The sequence below is a fragment of the Primulina eburnea genome, chromosome 16 (assembly GCF_022965805.1).
Source record: "Primulina eburnea isolate SZY01 chromosome 16, ASM2296580v1, whole genome shotgun sequence".
Lineage (NCBI taxonomy): Eukaryota > Viridiplantae > Streptophyta > Magnoliopsida > Lamiales > Gesneriaceae > Primulina > Primulina eburnea.
The window spans coordinates 2,670,329-2,685,594 of NC_133116.1; the positions used below are offsets into that span (position 1 = coordinate 2,670,329).

At 30.9% G+C, this 15,266-nt stretch overlaps 2 protein-coding genes across 2 annotated transcripts; one reads left to right on the top strand and one right to left on the bottom strand.

Annotated features, from left to right (window-relative positions):
• Positions 1-428: 428 nt before the first annotated feature.
• LOC140817286 (uncharacterized protein C9.08c-like) lies at positions 429-1,279 on the top strand. The gene is given in 3 exon segments (XM_073176928.1): positions 429-782; positions 785-863; positions 866-1,279. Coding segments are annotated over 3 exon segments (477 nt in total). The 3' UTR covers positions 910-1,279.
• Positions 1,016-3,928, bottom strand: LOC140816669 (GDSL esterase/lipase At5g33370-like). The gene is made up of 5 exons (XM_073176061.1): positions 3,604-3,928; positions 3,179-3,309; positions 2,779-3,021; positions 1,604-1,856; positions 1,016-1,471 (listed from the first exon to the last, which is right to left on the bottom strand). The coding sequence occupies exons 1-5, from the start codon at positions 3,842-3,844 to the stop codon at positions 1,239-1,241; spliced, it is 1,101 nt and encodes a 366-aa protein (XP_073032162.1). The 5' UTR covers positions 3,845-3,928; the 3' UTR covers positions 1,016-1,238.
• Between the last annotated feature and the right edge of the window lie 11,338 nt (positions 3,929-15,266).

Genomic DNA, 15,266 nt, shown 5'->3' on the forward strand with positions numbered 1-15,266 from the left:
ATTGATATGATGCTGATATGTGTAGTATCGCATTAACACTCCTTATTAAAAAAATACTAAAATTTTCCAAAATTGAAAAATATGTAAATAAGATTGAAATTTGATTGAAATGTAACTTTTCCTATTTTATTATTATATTTTAATCGGCCTTGTTTTAATTTTATGGCTACATACCCGCTTTCCATTTGAACTTTTTCCGGTCTTGAGTTCAGAATAAGGGCCCAAATCAACAGTGCAAATACGATTTACAGGCTTGCCCCAAAAATGTAGACCAACTGCACAAGTTCCGGGTTTACTTACGTGGGCTGGGCTACCGGTTCTTCCGCCGGACCCACCAAAATTGTCCATTTAAATCTTTTTGTCCAATTTGTGCAATCACCTAATATCCAATCTATTTTCATATAGAAATTGACCTCAAATTAACCAAAATGTATTGTATTTTTCAGGTGTTATTCCTTCACAGATTCAGCGGATATATCACCCTTTCACCCATCTACCTCACCTCGTCCGCTGCTATGCTTTATTTCCAACACGAAACTCAAGGCTTCTCCGACCCATCGACGGACCTGAAGTACGTCGGTCTTGTGACGTTTTTGGTCGGAATCAGTGGCAATTTTTATCACCGTTACCTACTTTCGAAGCTTAGAGAGAAAATGGTTAAAAGACCTCCCCACAAGATTCCTAAAGGTGGCCTTATTAGCAAAGTCGCATGCCCCCATATTCTTTTTGAAATTATTGGTTTTCTTGGATGTGCATTAATTTCCCAGACTCTGTTTGAATTTCCTATTCTTGGGCTTATGGATCAGCATTTTATTTGGTTGGGAGGAGCCATGCAACTAGAAAATGGTACGTTTCCAAATTTGAAAGTTTCCCGACAATGTCAAGGCTTTGATTCCATATATTTTATAGACTGAAGATATAGATATAATCTTTACGGATATGAATTCATATTACCTAATTCAGAGGATGTACTCAAATGCATATTACGGAAATTCCGACTAACTGTAAACTTGAAAAAAAAAAAAAAACTTGATTTTGCTTTATATGGATTGGAGTGGACTTCTACACCAAATCACATTTATTCTAGCAAGAAAAACTCTAAGAATCTTCGAAAAATAAGAGAACAGACGTTCGTTCACAATCGACGGCTTGTTAATGCCGGAGAATCAATCTCAAAAATGACATAAATTCAACAAAATACACGCATGACCTTGACGAGACTGTATGTTATATATATATTATGTCTGACCATCTAAAGCCAAGATGGTGCTGAGGTTCACAGGGTTCATGTATTCGGTTGTGCCCGAGAATATCCGATTGACGATCAATCGGTTAGCCCTTTCGGATGGATGGAATGCATCCCAGAATGCAAAAATGTCTCTGTTGGGGCACAAGTTGGATAATGGTGTGCATAGTCCTAGTCCATTGAAAGGCCCTTGTCCACAACATGCCACCTTTGAGGTAACAAATCCTACGAAGAGACCAAATAAATATAGTGAAATAAAGTATTTTTTTTCCAAAGTAAAAAATTACATTTATTTTTTATTTCCACCTTTTAACGGAATATATTAAAAAAAAAAAGAAAAAGAAAAGAACTTCTTACCATATGCTTCAGGATTGTTGATGAAATCATAATGAGCGGCTTGAGTGTTGGCAGCAATGAAGACGGTTGCACCTATTTCACTGTTCAACCTCTGTATCATTTCGCTGAGCTGTGGATTAAACAGTGACGCTGCATGTTGGAGTTCAACTGAACATTCGCCGTTTCTACCTCGCATCGCTAGTTCCGCGGGCACGCAGCCTATCGGCCCTGTCCCGGTCACCAGGACTCGTCGAGCTCCTAGTTCGTATAGTCTCTGCAGAGATCATTCATTCGACTAAATTGTCGTCCTCATTTCATAAAAATGATTGATTCATATCAAATCATTACAAATATTATTAAATTCTTCCCACAAGCTAGTGACCATATATGCTAATTATTATTTGTCCAGGTCTAGCGGAAATCTGCATTTGTGTATAAACGCCAAAGACAAAAATTTGTTTGAGACAGTCTCACAGGTCGTATTTGTGAGTGAGACGGATCTCTTAATTGGGTTATCCATAAAAAAATATGATTTTTTATGTTAAGAGTATTACTTTTTATTGTGAATCCGTGAGACGATCTCGCATGAGACATATTCAATACTAAAACATGAATATTTAAAATAAATAGAGATAAGGCATTTATTTGAGTGAAGATAGGATAAAAAAAGTTAAACCTGGCAGCAAATGATCAATAATAATTATTATTTTTCACAAAGAAACCGAGACAGGATATTCCACTACGGTCACATGCTCGTGTACTATTTTATTTAATAAAAACTTAAATTCTAGTAATTGCACCCACCTACACACCATTCCTCCTATTGATGCATTATTTGCTTTTATTGCTTCCATAAATTCGTGCAACCCCACCAACTTTAATAATAATAATAATCATGCAATTAATTATATTATAACAAATAAAATTTATTACATGAAAAAAGATGCAATAGTGTAACCTAATTCTAGTGCATTTATATATGAAAGATATAAACAGCAAAAAAGTTATGTTTCATATGCCGACATTATAAGATGAGCCACACTTAGTTCCCTATAGCATAGGATATATAAGAGTGTTGTATTATCGACCCGATCTATGAATGTAAAAATTTGGATGTTGGTGTAAGATGAACTATAAGTTATGATCGACCGACAATGATATTAATTAATATAATGTATAAAATGATTGAGAATTACCACCAAAATCTTTTCGTATTCGGAGATGAGAAAGGGGACGTAATCTTGAATAGCATATTGTCGAGACCTGGCGGAGACAGGGACTAGATAGTAATTATTGACAAAATCGTTGCCTCCCAATGTGATGAGAATCAATGCTTGATTCACGAGTCCTTCGGTCTCCGCTGCTCCGATCAATGCAGCCACTCTTTCCTGATATTGTTGGAAATACGCCAATTGTTGGCCGATCCTTATTATGTTCACCTGAATCCATCCACCATCAGTTTTGAGAAACATATCGATATTTTACGACTTATATTTTAACATTTGCATGGTTGTTCATCACATATATATTTATTAGTACTCCACTGTTTATTAAACTTTAATGTTAATAAAATATAAATTTAATAATAAAACTCACAAATTGTACGCCAGTGTCATTAAGAATTCCAACTCCTGCCGACGCAAAGTTGGCTCCCACCAATAGCCTTTCCCCGTTTAGCGCCGGACTTAGGTACGGCAACGGTGATTCACTACCACCAATTTTCTGACCTTATAAAACAACCAACCAATCATAAACTTAGATAACCCGAATATATTTTTTTCTAATTTTTTTTATCAAGCACTAATTAATTAATACTCACCCTTGGAAGAAGATTAAGACAACTTATAACACGTGGGAACTATAATTTTTTTTTAAAAAAAAGTATGTATTTGAACAACGTAACATATAAAAATAAAAATAAAAAGGGCTGGGACTTAAAAGACTAATATTTGAAGATTTGAACTCACACATACATAATCCAAATAACCAAAAACAAAAAAAGACAAATGTGGGGTACTCACTGATAAGATCCGGGATATTGAAACCATTGGAGAAACGCCCGGTCGGCCGATGCGTCGGATAATCGAGGCCGTATGGAGGTGCATCCGCGCGAGCTGTAGTAGCTAAGTAATTATTGTTCCCGCTGTCCACGAGTGAATCCCCGAACACAAAAAAAGCTCGAGCCGCCTCGACTCGTTTGACTACAAGCAATGTTGCTAAAAAGAAGGCAAAAAGAATTCTATAATGTGGAGACATTGGCATTGTAGTTTTGCAAGCAATGCTATTAAGGGTTACTGATCGAGGAGTGTAAATTTTTAATAGTTGGGATGTATGCACACACAACCACGAACGAGATGCATAAATATATATTTGTAAAAGCTATGGTTGGGAATTTAATGTGAGAGATGTGTGTGACATAGCCGAGAAATTAAGGACCACTAAGAAAATAATACTACAGCAAATATAATGCTGGAAGATATATATTGTATTTAATTGGACAGCTGATGGGCAGGTAAGCTTGTTTAATATTGATGGCAAAATTGAAGAAACCCTATAAGTTATTTTTTGAGGAATTAAAAAAAACACAAAAACGGATGGTCTCATGTGTTAATATCGTGAAACAAATCTTCTATTCAGATCACCTATTAAAAAAATAAAAAAAAATTATTTTTAATGTCAAAATATTATTTTTTATTAAAAATAAGAGGAGGGTTGACCAGTATCACAGATAAATATCCGTGAGACCGTCTCAAAAAATATATGCTCTTAAAAACATGATGTAATTAAAGTTACTCCTAACTTAATTAAACTCTCATTTGGAACTTTGATATGTCCATTGATTGGAATTGTATGAAAATAGCTGACTTAGAAGGAATTTTTGTTTTACCCTTATTTAATGAGTGTTTAGAATCTTTGGTGAGAAGCAAGCATGCATGCATGCATTGGGATTTAGGTAAAAATATTCCAAAAGGATTTTAGTATTTTTCAAGGTAAACTAACAAAGAAGATCGATGGGAAGGGTTAGATGCAGGTCCAAATTAAAGGTAAATGGATTGATTGAGAAAATGACAGCATAGATTTAGATGGAGAGCCATGTGAGCAAAATAAATGAAGCTCAACTAGATATCAACCACTAACATAACTCGTGCTCTAGAGTCAAGTTATCATAATTAAAATTACAAGAGAACATCATGATATCAAAGCCATATTTATTTTGGGGGTTTAATGAAATCGATTGGGGTGGCCCACGACACGGTAAGTGATATATAATGTCAATATTTCACGCCCACGATGTGTGTGTAAAATAATTTACATGAAAAATTAGCTTTACGGTTTTGAGCGGTTTCAAGCGGTTGAAGTCGGTTTATTGTTTTTTAATGAAAAATATTAAAAAATATATTCTAATTTATTTGAAAACGACAACAATATATTGTCTTCGAATATAAAATATAGTTCAAAGCATATAAAGATCAACATAGATAAAATAATAATCAAGATTCAAAACTAAGTTAATAATTAACAACACAACACATTCACAACAAAAATGACATTTACACTATTTTATCTTTCTTTTATTTACTTTTAAACTTCAAACAAAATATTGTAGCAAAAGAAATAAATATTTTAATAAAAGACTAATATAAAGAATAATTAAGAAAAGATAAGTTTTATTTGTAAGAATAATAATTTTAAAGAGAGTTGAGAAATAATTAATGATAACTTCTTTATTTGAATATGTTATTGACAAATTATTATAATTCTAGGTCCAATATTATGGCAAACGGTTTATGCGGTGCGGTTCTTGTAAAAAAAAAAATAACCGAACCGCGTATGCGGTGTAGGTTTATGATTAATATTTTTAATCGCGTTTTTATAAATATTATGAAATGTGTGGTACAATTCGGTTTGGGCGGTTAATAAAAAAAATTAATCTCCCCTAAAAGTAAGCATAAAATCTCTTATAAATAAGGAAAATGTGCTCATATTTTTTTTTAAATTTATTAACGCAATAAGTACGGAATCGTGCTTTACTATAGATTAGTTGTTATTGAGTTTGGGAACAAAGAATTTAAAAATCTTAAATGGCGTTCAAAGGGAGGGAATGATTAATTGATTGAGAAGGACTGTGACAATCACAAATATAGAAAAGACATTTTGTATAAAGAGAAATGAAATTAAGACTTGGTAATTCTATTGTCTTCATCTGATTGAGCTAAGCTTTTATTTTTTCATTAAGAAAATGGAAATTAATTCAAGGATTGGATTATTTATATTAAATTTGATTATTAAATTCAGATGTTTTAAGAGCAAAATGGAAATTAATTAAAGGATGGGATTATTTATATTAAATTTGATTATTATATTCAGATGTTTTAATGTATATATGGATTTAAAAATAATCGAAAACGCATGCTAAAATCTGAAAGCTGTGGGGCAAACAATAACCTCGATCGGATCGGCAACCGCCAACCGAAATGTTATTAGGCCAGTTAGACTTGATTGATGCATCCACATTAAAATTATAATATAATTTTTTGTACTATTTCTAAAAATTTAATGCAAAATTGAATTTTGGGCCAAAAACTCTTTTTGCCATTCGTAATTTTGGAGTGTCAATGACTTGTGAGTTGTCCTGTGATCCATGATAACTATATCACATACATCCAACGTGAAATATTAATTAAATATTCAATGAGAAATTTTTTGCTTTTCTTCTAGGTCGCACTAGTAGGGATGGAGTATTTGAGATATGGATTTTGAGTAACATGTCCGGAATGTATTTGAAATCTACTATAATTACTATTATAATTGTTTCGTCTAAAATTCATCGAACCAAATACAACAAGTTTAAATTATTTCGGCTAAGAAGATGTTTGTTACAAATAAATGTCGGATTCAACACCTAGTCTCAAATCAAGACTTTGATATCAGATGGACAATAAATCTTCAGCATATTTTATATTGAGTATGTCTCTTGTAAGATGATCTCACGAATCTTTATCTGTGAGACGGGTCAACTCTACCGATATTCACATTAAAAAATAATACTCTTAGCATAAACAGTAATATTTTTTCATGAATGACCCAAATAAGAGATCTGTCTCACAAACGACTCGTGAGACTGTCTTACACAAGTTTTTGTCTTTATATTTTAAATGCTTAGATTATCTGAATCTGACATGTATAAAAAAATATAATTAATCATGGACTGATCTTAGGCCCAACACATTAAAAAGTCCTTGGGCTTCTGAGTTGGAACGATACTTTGGGTGCAGTTGGTAGCCCAAGAAACAGGGGAAAAGGGATAAGAAAAGAGGCCCGACAAGAGCATGCGTCTGTACCATTATATTTTTTTATTAAATTAAATATATTAAACTTAATACTCACACATTATTTTTCAGTGTAAACATGCACAAAATTCAAATATCATTAAGATTTTATACGATTTTGGTTGACATTTTTGGGTAAAATGTCAAAACTAGAAAAATCAACAGCTGCCGCCAATGTCTAAGATCCATGTTGAAGGGAAATATAATTTCTATATTAAATTGATTTCCATAATATTATTTTTTTTTGTTAATAACTCTTACACATGTAACATAATCGAATCCAAATATATGAATTTCAAATTCATCGTCCTAAAATAAATAAATATTTTGTAATTTAATTAAACACACCACCCTACAATATCACTTTCCCCATATACTATAATTTTTAAAGCGAAAAAAATTATCATAAAATAAAAATTAGTTATTAAAAAAATATAAAATTTGCTCATCACACAAACAATTGACTTAAGCCACATTCAAGGGCGTAGCCAAGATTTTAAAATAAAGTGGGGCATTGAAAATGTTAATATATTTAATGTTATTTTTTAAATTTTTTTGTTTATATTTTGTATAATATGGACTAGATAAATTTTAAAAATCATCTTAAAAATCTAATATATCAAGATACATGATAAATATCATTTATAATAATGGACTTTTAAATAAATGCGTAGTAAAGTAAGTAAAAAAATTGAATGTACATATGACAGTATTCAAATAATTTAGTTACACAATTTGTACTCTAATAATTATCACTTAATTTTATTATTATTTAGTATTTATATATTTCTTGTTTATTCAATATATTTATGTAAATACATATTTATAATCAGAACAACACAAATATATATATAAAGTGTAGAACTAGAATGCGTAAATATGTAAATTAAGATAACCATATAGATACCGAATAAACTCAAATACTATATTATTTAAAATTCATAGAAATCCATATATAAAATTTTGTTCAGTGACTAAAATTCTTAAAATACATAACTCTATATACATATTAATCCCCAGTGAAGCTACGCCCCTGGCCGCATTGCCTCGTATGAAATGGGATAGCCTGATATTTGAAATGTTTGGTCTCATTTTCCATGCATATGCTTGTGTATACTAACTACGAACATATTACTTTTTTTTTTGAACTGACGAACATATCACTCTACTCATAAAACATTGAATTTTTTTTAAAAAAATTAACTATAAATTCCAATGTAAACTTAACTTATATGAGTCGTATTTTTTTAATAAATATTATTATTTTCAAAATTTAGGTATATATAAAATTAGTTAGATATAGTCAAACACATACGTAACGATCCCACGGCAAACTCATGACTCATTGAAACCAACCCCTTATTCATTGAAATGTTTGGCAATATTCCAATAATCTTTGTGTCAAACGCTGTGCGTTGAGCAAACATTCGACTTTTTATTCTAATTACAGAGTCAACACCTAACTTATCTCTACATTACAAAAACTATATATATATAAGTCAGTATTCCACACATAAAATTAACTCAAATTCAAATTATATAGGTACCCTTCACCCTATTTTTTTAAAATTTTATTATGGCTAATCATAGCCAAATCTTCAAATTTAGCATTAAATTTGAGATAGTATTGGTTTTGATCTTAATATTACTATTCTGTCAAGAAATTTTAGCTACGAGTAGGCCGATGGAGGGCAAGAAATGGCGACGACAGAAAAGACTTGTGATTCAGTCGCTTCCTAGGGGTCCTGTCCCCTCTTCCGGCAGCAATCCATGCACGTATATTCCCGGCGGAAAGAAGCGTGGCCGGTGTACGTTGGCTGCAAATGGAGGCCGTTTTTCCGGCCACGCCACCGCTGCACCGCCCGGGTGGCGACGAGTTAAGGTTAATTTAACAATGCTAGGAAAAAAAATATCGATGAATCCCAACTAGTTGATGGTTCTTGATCATAATTTAATTTGAGGTCGTGGGATTGAGGAAGTTAAGTTATTCTTTTATTAAGCTCAATGGATGTAAATTTTTTTTCCAGTGGCATCAAATTAAATCAACTCCAGAAAAATTCTTGGTTGTTCGAGTTGTAATTATGATGGGCAACAAAGTGAATTGGGTAAATGACAAGATAGATTTGGAGCTTCATAGTCGAATATTTACTTGAATTCTTCGGTTTTTAAAATTATTATGTGGTTCATTCAAAAATTTACTGCTTTCCATTTAATTAGTTGGAGTATTTTTTACCAAAAATGAAATTAATTAGGGAATGAGTTGTTTAATATATGATATGTTCAAAGATTTTTATTTTTAAAATTATATAAATACATAAACTGAACTATAAATACATAAACCTTAATTAATCATTTCGTAATTTAATTTATTTCCTGTATTTCGCGTTTTGCATTTATTAAAAAATGAATGTACGAGAATTAAAGATGGCCACGGGACGAGTTCGGAGCGGGTTTGGCCGAACTCGATACCCTCTGATCAATTGTCATCCCTAATTCTCATTTGGCCAAACTCGAGATCCACCCAGCTAATCCTGTGAACAAGACGGGTTCAATTTGGATTGGAACTATTGGATTGATAAAAATAATAATACGTTTTTAAAACACAACAGATCCTGACTGTTTAAAAACATTTTATTCACAAGAAAATAATACAAACACCAACTGTTAGCTTTAATGATTTGAGTTGTTAGGGTAGCTTAAATTGATATTTAGAATATTAGATGTATAGTCTGATACGTGTGTGCTAAGTTGTGCAGCTTGATATTTGACTAAATGAGACTGTTGGAGATCTTATATATTGTAAATCAGAAAGACGTAATGTTCTCTTTTTGTTATCTATCGATTCATTATTTGTTCACTTTCGAACTTGCATATTTATGGTTGAAAAGTTTCAATGGACGGATATATTTTTCAACGATAATTTGTACTAACTCCCGACATAATGATCTTGTCGTTTTCAATCATCTTACACTTAAATAAAATGTCATTTAATGTCTATTTGATTTTTTTGAGTTTAACTCTTTTCGTCTCTGAAGATTTGATTGAATTTCGATACTTTGTGAAAAAATCTGTCAATCGGGAGTTGAGACAATATGGTGTTTTGATTACTTTAATTGGTAGTATTTGAACAGCTCGAGTTGCAATATCCACATAATTGATCAGCTAAACTCTGATCGGTTAAACTCGAACAATTAAATATTGATCATTTCAGCGGTTCAATTTGAAACAAATTCTTAAGACGATCTTCCGATGTTATGCAGCTTCAACTCTGGATATTACGTTGAGTGGTTTGAGTTATCAAATAGCTAGAAACTTGTATATACATATATATATATATATACACATATATACATATACATATATATATATATATTTTTTTTAAAAAAAAACGGATATCTGAAAAATGTTAAGTGGTTGATATATATACAGAAGAAGACCCCTAATTGTGTATCTTGCTTTTTGATTGTTTTTGTTCTTTCAAATTGGTCCATCAAATAATATCACAATTATCCGTATGAGATCGGTTTAGAATTATATTTCGAGTTGAATAAAATATTCGTATAAATATTATTTAGGACTCTATGAGAATTTTAATTAAAACAATAATAAATAAATACGATATACGTGAAAATAAACAAATCATATTTTACGAAAAAATACCTTTAGATTTATTAAAAAAGATGTCTGTATTTTTATCAATAGTATTGCAATATGGTTTATATCTCTCGAATTTTAGATCGTGTAGGTTTGTCGTATGAAGAACACACGATGCGTACCCTAATTTCATCATTCCTTCAACTCTGCATTATGATCAATTTCCCCCTAAATTACCAATCAATTTTTTAAATTAATTTTTTGGGTATTTATAAATTGAGGCTAAGCAAAAGTAATGACGAAGTCAAAGCGATCGAATACTTTGTGTGATGACTACTAGCTAGGGTACTCATATATTGTCCCCTTTGGTGGAGTCACATGTAAAATACAGTTGTGCTTTGACAAAATATAAAGCTGCAAAATTAGTACTTTAATATTATATATAAATAATTAATTTCTGAAAGAAAATGAAGGTCACATCCCTATCATGCACGAAAATAGAAAGGGATTTTCATATATATTTTTTGAAACAAAGAATTTTGGACATGTGAACTTTAATTGTCACATAGTTATTAGCTGTCATCCAAGATATGTATGTATTCCCATTCCCATTTATATATATATATATATATATATATATATATATATATATATATATATATAATCTTAGGCACTTTTCTCAATGTGGTTTAATCATAAATTCATACGTCTATTCTACATCAAACATAAGTTTGGGGACTCCATAATATATGTCCATGGGACCCTTCATTAATTTATTCAAATTATTGAATATGAAATTTTTCTTCATTTATTAATACTTTTTAAATTTATACAAATCGACGAATATAATATAAAGTTACAAATGCAAGGGAACATCTACAATATTCTTATCAAAATCTCAACTTGTCTTCTTGTTCGAAATTATATAAACTGATGCCGCGCGCCTACATTTCACATGCGTCTTTTACATGTTTACCACTTTTAACGGCGTGATGAGACGATGATTTGAATATGAATATGTGGCGATAGAAAAAATATCAATAGATATGATGAAACGATGACTTGAATATGAATGTGTGACGATAAAAGAAATATCGATAGATAGGGGTGGGCAACGGTCGGTTTGGTTCGATTTTAGTCTACAACGGTTCGGTTTTCGGTTTTGAATATCTCTAGTCCAAAACCAAACCATTTTATTACGGTTCGGTTCGATTTTTTTGTAATACGGTTCGGTTTTTACGGCCGGTTATATACGGTTGGCTAAAATTTATTGAGAGATAAAATTATATGTCACTTTATGTCTTTAAAATCTAAATCATAGTATTTTTCAAATATTTAATTTGTGAGACTAGATCATTTATATATATATATATATATATATTTTTATATATAACATGTGTTGTGTATAAACATGTCATACGAATATAATAACTATATATAACTAAGTACCCATGTAAACACGGAAAATGCATGAATCCAACGGAATATTCAGCTGATGAGTGGTGAGAAATAAGAGAAAACGATCGGATTGAAAAATTGAGGGTTAATGATACTAAGTTCCTAAATCTTAATAGGCCCATTATATATAAAAAAGACTTATATTTAACAATAATATGACCCATTATACATAAAAACCTTATATTTAACAAAAATATGGCCGGTTCGGTTTTTCGGTTTTTTTGGGACTTAAAACCGAAAACCGAACCGAAAAACCGAACTTTATATATTTTAAAACCATAACCGACCAAAAAACCGATAAAACCAAACCATTTAAACCGAATTATTCGGTTCGGTAGGTTTTTTCGGTTTTTCGGGTTTTATGCACACCCCTATCGATAGATAAGGGAAGTTTATATTGTATAAAGATTTAAAAAAAAATTGATATTATATATGAGTTGAATAATAAATGTGATAAAATATAGATGAAGTAGAGATATTGATTAATGTATAAAGATAAATAATATATTATTGATATGTTTTTTACTTACATAATTATTATGTTTACTATTTTATAATATCTTAAATATGATGGCAAAATTTAAACCAAACAAGTCAAAAAGTATAATTGTAAAAATTCATGTTTATTATAGTTACCATATGCTTATCATGTGAGTGGAGATATACGTACGTATAATATGACAAACATATAGTGTCACTAATTAATGAAATCGAAGTGATTTAAAAATGAGAATACCATGAGATAAATAAATTTTTTTTTTACCACACTTTCATTAAGCCAATACGCCAAAAACAATATTTTTATTTTATAGTGTTCCGTGTGTAAAATGATCGCTATTTGAAAAATCGATATTTATCTTATCAATAGCAATAAAGACTACTTAAATATATTAAAATAATTGTTGGATTAAAGGTATTGGATTGTGAGGTTTATGGACTTTTCATATGAGTGAATAGAAATCCGGAAAGGTGAGTTTGTCCCACGTCGAAAAAATAAAGTGATATAGATAAATTTATATTATGTTACATTTTATGGAAATGTGACAATGATTGATCAAGATGCTCTCTCTTGTGCACGTCAGCGCAAAGGGTGCAAATTATGGACCCGATTTGAACTAGAAAATGTTTGACTTGTGTGCAAGTGTACGAGCGTGACTTGAGTGCGTCGAATGTCGGATCAATCAAGGCAAAAATCGCCTAGCCAATCTATGTCATCTTTTGTTTTATTTTTGTTTTTTTCCTTGGTTGAGACCTTTCACATGTCCTTGAGACCTTTCGTCTGTCCCAACTTTTGGTGCTTCGTCTGCCCCAACTTTTGGTTCTTCGTCTTCCATATTTATAGCAACCTTTAGATTTTCATATGGCTGGTATTTATATGTATAAATAGAGGATGTGCCAAGCCTAAAAGACACATCGAAATCCACTTACTCCTACATCTCTGCATCTTGCTGCTGCATGTTTCCTGCACCTCTGCTCCTACTTCGTCCGCTGATAAAGTCCATGAACTGTTTTGTTCGCTAGCATAGTGATTTGTGCAACATCATTGTTGGTCTATATATATGTCTCGGTTTGGTTTTGTTTTCCTTTGTACGATAATCATATTGTAAACAACACACTTGTTTCGATTACTGTTTTATCTTTAACAATTCATTTATATGTCATTGTAATTATAATTTTTTTTAACAATAATGACATTACATTTTTTAAATTTTAAATAATGTTCTTTTTTCTCCCCTGAACTTACATGTTACAAAGTTGACTGATTGTTGTAAAATAATTAATTTTGGTTGATGTAGTACAACAAGTGGAAAAGATAGAGGAAAGGACGTACAAAGATGAACACAAAGAAACAAAATGAAAAATGTAAGAGAACGCACCCTAAAAACCCTTCATGCTAGGATAGACGGGAGCACCACCAACCTTTTTCATGACAAGATTCGAATATTAATTATCGACCATGACTCGCTCTTTTTTCTCTAATTGCAAAAAAATAATAATAATAAACAGTAGTGAAAATTTCTGGTAAATTATGAATTGATTTTCAAATATAGAGATAATTTTTCTCCAAAAATATTTTCTAAATCGTCGCGATTTACTGGATGATTTCTTTTATCCCAAATTGAAGAAACGATCCCATGTAAAATGATCGAAAAATTACAATTTAGAAATATATTTCATCTTTATCTTTATTTAAATAATGATCATACGACTTGTGAGACGATCTCATGAATCTTTATATGTGAGACGGATCAACCATATCGATATTGACAATAAAAAGTAATAATCTTAGCATAAAAAGTAATAATTTTTCATGAATGGACCCAAATAAGATATATGTCTCACAAATTAATATGATCCGTGAGACCATCTCACCCAAGTTTTTTCCATAAAATAATTCAAAAAAAAAAAAAACGGTTTCACTTTTCCAATACTTATAGTTAACACGTATAAAAATCAGGAAAAAAACAGCTAAATATAAAAACATAACAAAATTTTGAGACAATCGGGAAAAAAATTACACAGAGTTTGTGTCGGAGGAAAACCTATATATATATATATATCTATATATATAAATTATAATATGTATGTATATGACACAATAATAACACCTATCTTTTAATATTTGTGCATTTATATTCCTATATGTGGAATCAAAACAAAGTGTTTCTACTTTGTATCAGTGATTCAGTAACGTTGCTATCAATACCACCCAACGCCCATGCAAGATCATGTTCTTGAAGTTTGACCAAACCCATTAATTTGACCGAATAATTAATACATATTTCGATTATTATTACTTTTTATTTTCGTGCAAAACAACAAATGAAGTTAATGAGTCGGGAGGAAATTTTTAGGGCTTCCAGGATTCCTTTCAGTGTCGTACCACTGTTTTACATGAATAGGGGCCCTATCAACCATGTGATGCAATCCATGCACATACAGCAGTACTCACGTACATACATACATACATATGTATATATATATATATATATATATATATATATATATATATATTTAAGTTTATTTGATTTGAAATGAACTTTTACAAATGTGATCAGATTAATTCCTTTGGTTCGAAGAAATGCGAAGCCAGATTTCAAGAACTCGTGATTCGGTTTTGATCTTCGGAGACGATCTATTGGAGTCATAATCGAAACAGAAACCTTCAAAGAATATCTTATCTTGTATTCAACAGAAATAAAATTAAGAATTTGAAATCATGGATTTCATTAATTTACGGAACAAGGATTTGAGAAAAATTAACATTTAGTTATTCATCAAATGCCAACACATATGCAGTT